The 13,607-nt window shown below is 38.1% G+C and overlaps 1 protein-coding gene across 2 annotated transcripts in view; it reads right to left on the bottom strand.

Moving 5' to 3' along the window:
• Window positions 1-1,445: 1,445 nt before the first annotated feature.
• Window positions 1,446-13,607, bottom strand: part of SYT10 (synaptotagmin 10) — a 51,887-nt gene continuing 39,725 nt past the window's right edge. Inside the window, exons 4-7 of one of the 2 annotated variants that reach the window (XM_060776810.2) lie at window positions 7,535-7,655; window positions 6,201-6,372; window positions 4,115-4,244; window positions 1,446-2,167 (exon numbers count right to left, since the gene is read on the bottom strand). In XM_060776810.2, the coding sequence (XP_060632793.1) occupies window positions 2,096-2,167; window positions 4,115-4,244; window positions 6,201-6,372; window positions 7,535-7,655 (495 nt within the window). In that variant the 3' untranslated portion in view covers window positions 1,446-2,095. The remainder of the gene's footprint in view (window positions 2,168-4,114; window positions 4,245-6,200; window positions 6,373-7,534; window positions 7,656-13,607) is intronic. The other variant, XM_060776811.2, reaches the window with a different exon arrangement.

Here is a 13,607-nt window from a genome sequence, read left to right as displayed (position 1 = left end):
CCATTCAATGCTAAGGCTTCCTGCCAAAATGGAACTGTAGAGGAGAGTCTACTGAACAAGCTAGCACCTGCCACATACCAGTACTGCCATCTGTTGAGGACTTACGAAGACTTACTTTTCATTCAATCCTTGTACTCACCTCATATACTGCTTTAAATCAAAGGATGGAACATAGGCTTTTCTATCATTTGCCATGTCTGTTCCCATTTCCTGCTCCACCATGTGAACTAACTCTTTTGTGATTAAATGTATTTGAGCTTAACATCACTTTTACTGAGTTCAGTGGGACCAACACTCAAATAAGCACAGATAGGATTGCAACATTAAATGAACAAGAAAGAGCACTAATAGAAACAGTATTCCTTTGGTGTTTGATAATAATCTAAATAAATCCATGAGATGCAAAATACCTTCCTACTTATAATAAAAGTCATGACTGTTAATAGAAAACTACAACATAATTTTAACAATTATACGTTCTTTTCAGAACACTATGCTACATTTGTTTGCAAACTTGATAGAGTTCTAGTGTAGAATAATAGGCAGAAACAGTGCAAAATATATTTAAGATCAATCTTACAGTATCTCACTACAAAAAACATAGCATCAAAAGTACATGATCCTTTTTGTTGTAGATTGTATGTGAAGGAAAAAATGACAACAGCTTTGAAATCTCTAGAGAGTATGGAGAAGTATGTATGAGCCTTGTCAAACCAAACAGTGCTTTCACAACTTTTGTGAGTGCAATTAAAAAAACAAACATGTCTACAAGATGCATCACAAGAATTATGGAAGGTTAACCTGCATATTACCTGTCTTTCCTTATAATAATAAAGTCTTACAAATTTGAAATCGTAATAAACAGAGTGCTTACACTGAGTTAAACTCAGAAGCACCAAGCGCGAAATCTCAGTCCATACTGCTAGTGAGTAGCATCTATCTATCCCCAAGTATGTGAGATTTTTCCTCCAAGACAGTATATTGAAAGATTAGGTAGTATCAGATAAAATATTATTATTTTATTTTGTAATTTCATTGTGTGGGGCTGGGACAAATCTGTTGCCAGCCTGGGTTTTTATTCCATGCATTAGATTCAGAAGAGAAGGAAGCAAGATGAGGAAAAGCTTATCTCCTTCCTCCTTCAAGCCATCTTTTTAATGCTTCCATCAATACCACAAATAACACTGGGTGAAAAGCAATTGCCCATTACTTGTCACTTTTATCTGGCAAAAGAAAGTCTATGTATTTTTAGTAATTGCCCTACAGGCTGAAGTGCTAAACCATGGATCAAACTAGACATGACATTCAAATGCTATTGCATTTAAAGAGCAAACAGAAAAATTCAAATAGATGGACATTTGAATAAATAGCAGGTCCTTAAAGAGGTGCTCTGGAAAAATAAATTCCATCATAACTTCAGCAGGTATGGAATATATATATATATATATATATATATATATATATATATACTTACGTGCTGTGATTAATAACTACTAATAAATGTCAATAACAGACATGGTAGCTGTTACATATTTATAGTTAGCAACAGAAAGAGCTACCACTGACAATAACAGCAAGGAATCATTTAGCATCATGTCTATTTTGACCCTAACAAGTGCTGGTTTACACATGATACTTTTAGCTGTACATTGAAGATGCAGTATGAATCAGGGACCCTACAGTTCCCTATAAGGTACTTATCCACTCAGTGGCAAATCTGATATTTACCCTTATATAATACGGAAAATTGCTGATAAGTTAGAGCCAAACTGTCCAAAAAGGGACATACAAAAGAAAATTTTGCATTGACAGAGGCTGTGCTTTCATGAAGGTGAAGTTGCTTTCAAAAGCTCTTATAATATATATTTGTTCTTCTTAATTTCTTGTTCATTCAAAGAAAGAAGTGAGCATGACCACATTTCATGACATCCTGTGTCCAATACACAGATCAGATATAATCAAAAATTAAGAATCACAAACAAAGATACGGTAGAAAAATGCAAAGATATGGATGCAGGTCATTTGGACCCAAACCTTCAGTGGTGTGTAAGTATGATGACCTTGTGACACTGATCATCAGGACTTCTGGTTCAGTCTAAGGTGTAGGTGGTGGTTTAGGTGATGAACAAGATCCTTGACTGTCAAAACTGGTTGCTCGGCCTGGCAACTAAAAAACAATCAGAACATAAGAAGAGCCTTTGTAGATCCAGACATCTATCATGTTAACACTATGCACCTGAGCTCTGAACTGTCAACCATGCTAGCTGTGGGAGTCTAGGAGCTATAGTTGAGACAACTATGAGAAGCTCAAAGAGAACACAAAGGGAACAATCTTTTGTTGTTCTCCCAATAGTGAGTTATCCATAGTCATCTCCCACTTTGTACTGTCTTGCTATTGTTAACTGCTGCTTGATTTTGACTTATGGCAACCCTATAGATGAGAGACCTCCAAGTCACCCTATCCCCAACAGCTCTGTTCAGGTTTGGCAAACTCAGGGCCATGGATTCCTTGATTGAGTCTATCCATCTGGAATATGGCCTTCATTGCTACTGCCTTCTACTCTAACAAGCATTGTTGTCTATTCTTGGATCTCATGTCTTCTCACGATATGACCAAATATGACCGGATCAGTTTAGTCAATTTGGTTTCTAAGGAGAGTTCAGCTTTGATTTGCTTTAAGACTCATTTATTTGACATTTTTGTAGTCCATGATCCCTGTAGAAGTTTTATCTAGCACATTTTGAATGATTTGGGATTTTGTTTTTTGCTTATCAGCTTTCTTCATTGTTCGGCTTTCACAATCAGACATAGAAATGGGATATACAAAGGCATGGACTATCCTAATGTTAGTATTCAATAATATATATTTACATTCCAGGATCATTTCTTGTTCCTCCATAGCTGCCTTTGCAAGTTCCAATCTTCTATTCTTTTTGGGTGTAGTCTCTATTCTGACTACTGACTGAGCCAAGATATGGAAAATCCTGAAGCATTTCAATTTCTACTTCCCCATTAAAATTGTCTAAGTAAGAGGGTATCCTGGCATTTATTGGTAGCAGGTTCCAAGAATTAACTATGTGTTGTGTGGGAAAAAAGTGCTTTCTTTTTAAAGATATTATCTATTGGTTATATTTTTACCAGTGTTTTCTCTAATGAGCAAGATTGTTTGTATGGCTCTGTTCCTTCATAACTTTGTGAGATATGTAAAGCTAACAGTGTGTAACTGGTTGAGGGATACCAAGTGAGTTTCATGGCTCAATGAGGACCTGGGTCTCCTCAGTTCAGCGTTATTCCAAATCTCAGTCCAATCTCATGCTGGCTTTTGTTTAGTCTGTGCTACTATTTAATTTGATTTGATCAACATTTATTGGGTTTGTATTTTTACTGTCAGAGAAAGGTACCAGAGTGTGGTTAAAGTTGTTGAACCAGAAGATCAGTATCAACAGGTTTCATATAGCTGTAGATTAGGTTTGTAAATCTTCAAGTATTTTCTCCAAGAAAAATTATGTCATTTTGTGTGCAGAATATAGCAATTCCTCTGCAATAGTTTAGGATGTTTGAATAGTAGGAAAAAATTATACAAGAATATCACTCATTCTTCTTGCTAAAATTTTTACAACACTCAGTAAATTTGCTTTTTAAAAATCCTGGCAATGAATAATAATGATTTTTTCCAATCCTTGGTTCAGTTTTTTTCTTAATATTTTTACATGATCTACCGAAGCCTTAAAAAATCAGTCCACCTTGACTGGGCTTCTGCTTTTGAAAAATGCTGTTTCCCCCACTTTCATTTACTTGAATGTGCATTCACTTGGGTGGAGAATCCTAAAGAATCTCAGAAGATGCCTTCATCATTGTGTATCTCACTACTGAATATCATCATACACTTATCAGGCATCTTTATTTCTTCACTAGCCATTACTCCCATGAGAGGGGAGAAAGGAAAAATGATCCTTTGTCAGGAGTGTTTAGTTGTTGCATGAGGGAGAAAGAGAACTTGGATCTCTGCATCATCAACAACCAAAATCACTGGCATATGTCTATGCCTGATTATGTCGCTACTAAAGTCCTAGCCAGTAATTTCTCAATAGGTGGGTGCTCTAATACTCTTACCTCTACTAAGTGATGCCAGTGGGTTATAGGCTTCCGGGGATATGCCAGCATTTCATTCCAGTGGTCTCTTCCAAGTCCATCTGCATCAAGTCCAGTCCTGCACACTCCGATCACCTCATTGTGTCCTACTCTGGGATTGAAGAAGGAGAAAGGATTTTCCAACCTTTATCTACAATCTGCTCTTGTGTGTTTGAAATTTGGAGTGGAGCACCCGAAATCAACAATAAGTTAAGCTAGGTTTTGTGAATAGAATAGAATAGCTTTTTTGTGCACACAAAACAATTCATTCATCCCTCCATACCACCATCACCACCACACAACCCCCAATGCCACATCAATGTGAAACCACAGAGTTCAGCATAGCCACAGCTGTATGATGACAACTATCCTTCATTCTGTTTGTCCTTGTCTGTGTCACAGAAAGGACAAACAGACTGAAGGATAGTTGTTATCATATGTCGGGTGAGATGGATCCCTAAGAATGCTCTGAGCTTTATTAAGGCAGCGGGAATTATAAAGTTTTTTCAACAAGGGGAGAGGGCCTTATTTAGGTATTATGACATTTTTGAAGTTATGGAAGCTGAACATTCCTCTAATGACTTTACTAGATATAGTGAAGCAGTTATCTCAAGCAAGACATGCTGGGAGCAAGAGTAAAATGGTGAAGGCATATCTGGGTCTACCATGTGCTCTGCTCTATGCCCAGTGTAAGCAATCCTGCTGCTTTCAGGACTGTCTCATTATCAGCGTTGAAGTAAGACAACCACCAATCTGATTGGATTTAAAAATGTAAAAAATTTAAAAAGTTATTCTTGAGGAAGAGAACACCACCATTTAAGGGGAAGGGGACTCTAAGGCTGGGTCTATACTGCCATATAACCCAGTTTCAGAATGCAAATTAACTTCGTAGAACTGGATTATATGGCAGTGTAGACTCATATAATCCAGTTCAATGCAGTTCATCCACATTTTGAAGTTGAATTACATTGCAGCGTAGATCCAACCTGACATGGCTTTCTCTGGACTAACATGGGAAAATGCTTTCATTTCTTTAGAGGGGTATTCTTCAGTTTCAGGGACTGTCATTAAAAAAAAAAGCTGAGAGAGTTAGAGTTATTTTCAGCATGTCTTTTCCTCCTTGTTATGTAAGTGTTAAAGACCTTCCAATAGCAAGGACACTTAAGAAAGTCAGTTTTGGTGCCTCTCCTGGGAAAACAATGTAAACATCCAGCTAGGAATATTAGTTGGATATAATATTATTCTGGCACCTGCTCAATGTAAATTTGCTTGACACCTTCTATATTACAATGAAGGGATGCTGAATACAGTGGGGTCTATTTTGTTCAGGTTCTGGTCTGTCAGGATGTGGGACAGAAGTGCATTCCATGTAAAGCTGATCCACTGACATGATTTTCTAATTTTTCCAGGAGTTATTACAGTAATAAAGTCCCCTTCATGAGCAAACCCATAACCAGGTCACCTGATAAGTCAGGTGGCCTGGTTATGGGCCTTAAGGGCATGAAAGTATTATTTTAAGCATATTTTCATGTCCATAAGGCCCAAGAACTTGCTTTGAAAGTAAAGATAAAAACCGAGATTCCTGGGAAGAGGAATTCTACAGTTCCTGCTCCGGTTTTATTTCTACTGAACACACACACACTTTATCTACTCAGTGAATTCATATAGGTAACTTTGGCAGTAGCAGAGGAGGTTCTGGATTTATTGTTTGGTTTCTCCTTTTACACACATTTTCAAATGTGTCCTTTTACGTTTATCAAATAATTTCCATTAACCATGAGAACCAGATGCACTTTATAGCTGATAATGGAAACTAGCAAGATAGAACAGGCCTTAAAAACTTAGAATTCTTATATATAGGAACACTGGTTGAGTGTGTGTGTGTTGGCTTAAAAGTGGCCAAGCTTATTTTAGGAAACATCTCCAAAAAGGCCAGTGAGGTCTGAAAATCTTTACAAGGAATGGGGGCACTGGCTTGTTGGAGAAGAGAAATGTTTGCATCTGGATCTAATCCACATAATAAAAACAATCTAGCAAAAAACATAAAATCTCTAGAAAATGAACCTACCGGTCATAGTCCATAACAGCAATGGAGAGACTGACTTGGTCCACATTCTCTGGAGGGATGTCAAATACAATGGCCTCATTGTATACTGGATTGAGAGTGTTCTTTTTAATAGTTGTTTTCCTCTTTTTCAGTCGTCGCCCATCACACATGAGGGATACTTTGACGTAGGGATCTGAGATTTGAAGAAGGGAGTTTAACAAGTGGAAGTAAAGTATGGGAGTACATGGCCACAATAAAACATCATTTGGCAAGTGACCAAGCCCTTCATATGCACTGGAGGTGAACAACGAATCCGATGTTCTAAAGATCAACACACCATAGGAACCTGTAATGTACGATCCATGAGCCAGGGAAAACTGGATGTTGTTATTGGTGAGATGTCAAAGCTACCTTGAAATGACTGGCTTGACTTTGAAGGAACTGGGGGTGGCCACAGGCGACAGGTAGCTCTGGCATGGGCTGGTCCATGAGGTCACAAAGAGTCAGAAGCGACTGAATGAATAAACAACAACCTCCATATGTGGGCATTGGCAGAATGATATTCTGGTATCCAGAGCACCATTGTACCATTGTTATGTTATGGATGGCTGCCACATGTCATTATGTTCATGTTTTGGTTATTTCCTTTGAAGCTCCAGTGGAGAGAAGATATCCATAAATTCTGTCAGGTTTAGAGAGAGATATAGAAGCCAATGATACGATTTAACCTCTTTAGAATGACATGGAGTCAAGAATCACTGAAACAACCAAGTTTACAAAGAGCATCACATTATTAAGGTTGCTGAAAAACTAAGTGCTCAGCAAAGCTATCCAAATGATTCCTTCCACATTAGTGAATGAGCAACAACACATAACATGATTTTTAAAAATTATATATTGATAGCGTGCTATGTGTTTTGCACTACTTATAAAACCAATTTTACTCATGTAGTTGTCTTTATTTGGAAAACGATCCAGTTTAATGATTCTGCTTTATGATTTCTGCTTCAAGCCCAAAATCTCTGCTAAAGAGTGCCGGAGCTTCCCCAAACTACATTTCTCATGATTCCATAGCACAGAACCACGGCAGTTAAAATGTTGTCAAATTAGTTCTACATTCTTTGTTGATTTCCTAAGATGCATGGCCTGTTTCTGTATAGTTTATTTCTGTGTATCTTTTGAGTAAATGCAAAATAAAAAGTGATAGTGGAATCAAGAGGTTAGAATCCCCAAACAGATCCCTATCAAATTATTTAGGCCATACTGACTGTAAAGTCAACATCAAGTGCTTTAAAATCCCAATATTTCCCCATGTATTTAGAACATGTGGGGTAAGTTGGAAGGTATGTGATCACCTGATGAGCCTGTGATGTCCATCGCTTTGAGATTTCTGCATTTGATGACTGTGAGGGTCATTCTCCCTGCTGTAGGTAAATAACAAAGGGAAAACATGATCTCCCCCAAATCAACACTTTCCTGGAAAAAAAAAAACCAGAAGAAAAATATGTTACAAATACAGTGTGATATTAGAAACCAACCCTTAAAAAACAGTCATGTTCTGAAATATTGAAACATGTAAAAACTTAAGACACAATAGTTTTGATCATTAGCTTTCTCATGCCTTTTTTTTTTTTACTATATCATTTCTAGAGGTGGAAACTCTAGTCCTCAAATGGCCAGAGTTTCCATCTCTTCAATGTAGCCAAAATATTTTTTTAAGTTTAATATTTCCAGGAAGGACAACCATTCTTGAAAATTGCCTCCAGCTCTAACCCAAATGTGATGTATGTATACATACAGAGATATTTCCCTTTAAAAATGAACCAGAATTAGGATGCATAGAAAACCCGCTCGGCCATGAAACCCACTGGGTGGTCTTGGACATGTTACACCCTCTCTCATCCTCAGAGGAAGGCAATAGGAAATGTATTCTGAACTATTTATTTATTTATTATTTCAAACATTTATATTCCATCCTTCCCAACCCCACAAGAGGGGACTCAGGGTGGCTTGCAACTGGCAACTATTAGATGCCAACAACAACAGTCACAATACAAAGCAAATTAACATTAAATAGACAATTAATTATAAATATACATTAAAATATTAGAACTTTAAAATATTAAAACATAGACAAGTCAAATCTCAAATCCAAGTCAGAGTCCAAAGTTCCAGTATGAGGTCTATCTATTATCTATTTCCATGAGTCATGGCAGTTACTGTTCAGTCAGCTGCCTGAACGATTGGTTCCAAAGCCACAATTTGACCTTTTTTCTAAAGGAAAGGAGAGAGGGCATTGACCTGATTCCACTGGAGAGTGTGTTCCATAGACAGGGGGCCACCACCGAGAAGGCCCTGCCTTTTGTCTTCGCCAACTGTGCTTGTGAGGGTGGCGGGATCGAGAGCAAGGCCTCCTCCTGCTAAGAAAATCCTGTGATAGGGCTTCAGTAGGGTCACCACAGGTTAGGCATGACTTGAATGTACACAACAAGAAGGAGCACCAAAAGCCTTGAACATATTGTCTAATAGTCTAATATATTGCACTGTCCTTAAAGAGATGCTATACCTGAAATCATGTGATGAACACAAAAAGGTACTCTTGTCATAAATGTTTGGGATTAGAAGTCTTTTCCATTTTGGATTTTTTCATATTTTGGAATAGTTGTATTTGCAAATATATACATAATGAGATATCTTGAAAATTGAGATCTAAGTCAAATCTTAAATTCGTTTATATTTCATATGCACCTTATACACCTATCTTGTAGGAAGTTTATATAATATTTTAATAAGACTTTGCATAATCAAAGTTTCTGTATGTTCAACCACCAGCAAGCAGAAATGCCACTATCTCAGCCACTCATGAGGACAAATTTGAACTTCAGAGTTCCAGATATGGGAAATTCACCTTGTATAACAATTTGTTGGCCTCCAACAAATGACTGTTTGAACATTTACATTTCTGAACTGAGATTCAGATTTAGACCTAGAATGAATCCGATTAGTAATGTAATCGAAATTTATCCTTCCAGCATAAAAGCAAAGGTTTGGTGGAAAGAATCACAAGTCCTGTCTTACCTGAAATGCTACCAAGCTTCAAATCACATTCAAATCAACTGCAGATGCATTTTTTTTCTGGCTAATTACAATTCAGCTAACTTACTTATTCAAGCACTCTCAATAATAAGTATGATTCTGTTTCGGTTGATTTACTCTAATTGCCCCGCAAGCTAACACATGATATACCGGAGCTATAATCAGAGTCTTTTCTTTCCCCCTTAATTAGTGGCCTTCTTGTCCTGTGATATGCATGCTTCCTTTTTTTGTTTCTTTCATTTTTACTTGATTCTAAAATTTAATGAAACATTTAAAGAAAAAGAAAAGCCCTCGCTCTCACAAATTATACTTGCCTAATTGAAGAAACACTGAGCCAGGTGTCAACCTTTGAAAGGAAGGCATAGGGAAAAATCAGAGCTTGGAAACTCTGGGGTGAAGGATGGGGGGTGGAAGGGAATACAGTTTCCAAATCTCACAGACAGAATCTAGGATACCCCAAGATATTTTGCTACTCAAGGCATAACTGTGCCTCATGTACAATCCAGGACTAGCCCTATGGAGAGCCAAATAAGTATTTCTATTTTATTTATTTATTTTATTGATTTCTAGCTAGCTTTTCTCTCATATGAAACCCAAAGCATCTTGTATTGTATTTTAAAACAAGAATGCTGTCTTCTGAGTCCTCACCTAAGATCTATGTCCCAATAATATTTTAAAACATATATAGGCTCATACAGGAAGATATGGTCTTTTAGACAATTTGGACTCAGGCCATAAGTCATAACTAGCACTTTGAATTGTCAATGGTGTATCAAAGCAGGATCCCAGTACATTGGGGTCAAACTAAATATAACCTTGTCCCTCTTTCAACCTACTATGGTCCTTCATACAAGGAAAGTATGACTAGAGGTACTGGTCATGATACTGGTTTTTTAAGATTAGGACGAATAATCTCTGGGCAGTTATATTGACCTTTTTGGAACCCCAGATGGTGGTGACATGACCCATACATTCATATACTTGAACTCATACCCACATTCAGTTATTGACCAATCTTCCAATCTTCTTCAGAATCACTGGGAGGAAACTGTTTTAAAGGGCCCATGCTCACACACCTAGAAGTGCTTCATCAAAACAGATGTTTTTCTGTTGTGATTTGGGCAACTGACACGCACCCCATGGTTCCATGGGATTCATGAAGAGAAAAGTCTAAAGTTGCATGGATAATGTGTGCTGCTGTGTGCTTCTGCATAAAACTTTTGTCTGGGACAGAATGTGTGCTGCTGTGTAAAACTGTCTTCCGGGACAGGTGTAGTATTACCAGGTGAAATAACAGAAAGAATACCTCTTCCTTTAATGGTGATGTAGAAGTGGGCATTTCTGCAACTATTGCTGATTACATGTCTGAAAAAGTCTGAAATTTCTGAAAGCTGAAAGGTTCTAAAATCCTGAAATCTTACAGATTTTTCTACAAGGGTTGAATGAAAAGTAATGCCTTCACCTTCATAACTCAACAGATGGCAGTACTGGTATGTGGCAGGTACTGGCTTGTTCAGTAGACTCTCCTCTACAGTTCCATTTTGGTGGGAAGCCTTAGCATTGAATGGTTGTGTTCTTAAAGTGCAAAGTATGGATCCCTGAGCAGATGGTCGGTCAATGCAACTTAAGCAATGTGCAGTCACTGAATTCTTGACAGCAGAAGGTGTCACCTCAAAGGAGATTCATCAGAGAATACAAGTTGGTTATGATGATTGTGTTGATGTGAGTACTATGTGTTGCTGGGTGAGTAAGTTTAAAGATGTTGAGGTAGGAACATCTGACTTGCATGACAATCAAAGAGTTGGACTTCGTGTGACAGCAACCACCAAGTTTCACAAGCAAAAGGTTGGCAGATTGATTCAGGACTATTGTCATATCACTCAGAGAGAAATTTCATGCACAATCGGCATTTCACAAGAACATGTGGGTCACATTATTGCTTTGCTTGGCTATTGGAAGATCTGTGCATGATGAGTTGCAGAAACAGAGTGTCGACTTCTTCCGTGACAGCTTCAGAAAACTTGTTCATCGTTGGCAGATGTGTATCCAATTGTCTGGTGATTATGTGGAGAAGTGAATAGTGGTAGTTAAAGAGTACATTCTGAAGATTATTTCTGCGTTTGATTTATTAAAATATTCCCATCCAAACCCAAGTAATGAAGGTGAAGGCATTACTTTTCATTCAACCCTCGTATTTGATATAATTGTTTGATCTTAAGATATTATCTAGTGACCTTATCAGATGGGCCACCGGAATCACCATACATCATGGAGAATCTGGCAGTGCCCATCTGGGGGCATGGGGAACCTGTTACCCCATGCCCTGCATCACTTGACTCACCCAAATCCTCATCCTATGGGGGGAAGAATCGACTGCCTGGTTTCCCCCATTGTTACTGGTACAACATGATATGCCTTCCATGTTGCCACCATGGTGGTATAAGCTGGTTCCGTGGTAATTTATCCACAGAGCCCCACCAGAAGTTCCTCTCCATCATGGGATGAGAGCCAGCAGGCTCTGTGGGTAAAGTATTGCTGAATGGGTGAATGCCGCTGATCTCATGAGGATGTCAGTGTGCAGACACTGTTTTAATTTAGGCCTGACCCTGATTCACATTCATGCAGGCCAACCAAATTTCCCCCAAGAGGAAAAACATAGGATAGAACTAAGTGGATATAGCAGTTTGAGTATTGGACTACAATTTTGGAGAACAGGGTTATGGAAATGCATTGGCTGACCTAGGACAAGTAATGATCTCCCAGCCTTAAAAGGAAGGCAAGGACAAACCTCCTCTGTACAAACCTTGCCTGAGATAGTGTCATGGAAACAACCTGAAGGCACACAACAACAACAGTGGTTTGACAGATGTCAATGAAAAGGATGAATATACTTAAGGCCATTAAGTATATTCATCCTTTTCACAACAATCAGCTTTAAAGTCAAACTTCTCTCTTAAAAAATCATTTTGGGTATTAATAAGTAAATCTATTTTACAAGAGAATATATTAGAAAATTTGTGAATGTATTTAATGGTCTTAGTGGGAAAATATAATCAAGATCTTGTAATCCTACTATTGTTTTTAATCATACCCTGTGGGTGATGAAATAAGCAGTAGTAAATATCCTGTGGTGTAATGTTAATTTTTGCATATGATGTTAAGTCCTTGTCAGCCTGCCTCTATTTTATTGGGAGACCTTCAAAACAGCTTTTGTTTGTGTTCCATCAGAGTCACATGAAATGCAAACAGAAGCTGCTAGGAGAAGGAAGAACGAGAGATTTTCCCCTGAAATTGCTGAGAAATGACTTGCCAGCTGGGAGACTGCTGAGAATGTGACAAAAACATTCCAAATATGTGCCAAAGAAACTGCAAGCAACAGTAGCATTTCCACTGTGGTAAGCAGTGTGAATATCTCATGATCTACACAAAACATAATATAATATAAAACAACACATTAAAATACAAGCTGGCAAGAAAATATTTTCCTCTAACGATGAAGCTACATAACTTTTTGGGTGTTGGTGGCTGCAATGGGCAGTTAGTCCTTATATACTGAATAGCAAGCAGTCAGGAAACCCTTCAGATGTTGGCCTGAACACATGTAGCACTGGACTTCATCACACGAAGCAGGCAAACTGGCATTACAGTTGTGTGCATCCAATTATCAGTTTGCCTCCCCTCAACTGTGATTTTCCCATCAATAGCTCATACCGCACTGTTTCCACTATCTACTACAGTGTGTTGGGTCACTTTCACTTCTGTGCTGGCATATCAGAGGTCATGTTACATCAGTGGACATGATTTGTCTCTTCCCCTCTCCCATCACTGTTTTAAAGGTGATTGCTTTGCTTCTATTAACATCCATCCATTCACCCATTTTTAAATGCTAAAGTTGTGCAATTGCACTTAAAACAAAAATGAAATGAGTAGGGAATAGTGAAGGAAGTAGAGTTACAAAGGTACACAGAAGACATTATGGTGGGACCATGGACTGTCTGACCAGCACACTTGTGCTATTGAAGAGAGGCGCAATATCCAAGGTGTCCAACTAGATATGTACACATTATTGACACTAACCAGTCTGCTATGGCACAGCAGGTTGGTGTAATAAAGCCCTAAGACTAGAAATAAGGACATCAGAGTATATGTAAGCCCTGCTACCAATATCACAAAGTACAAAGAAGTAAGCGATCTCCAGCATGGAAACCCAATGGAAAAATCACCCTCTCATCCTTAGAGGAAGGCAATAGCAAATTTCCTCTAAGGGCCATTCTGCACTGCCCTATATTTCAGGATTTGATTCCAGATTATCTGGTTTACACTGGGATATTT

The sequence above is a fragment of the Anolis sagrei genome, chromosome 5 (genome assembly GCF_037176765.1).
Source record: "Anolis sagrei isolate rAnoSag1 chromosome 5, rAnoSag1.mat, whole genome shotgun sequence".
NCBI classification, from domain to species: domain Eukaryota; kingdom Metazoa; phylum Chordata; class Lepidosauria; order Squamata; family Dactyloidae; genus Anolis; species Anolis sagrei.
The sequence above is the reverse complement of the archived record's forward strand: the minus strand, read 5'-3'. Positions and strand labels throughout refer to the sequence as shown.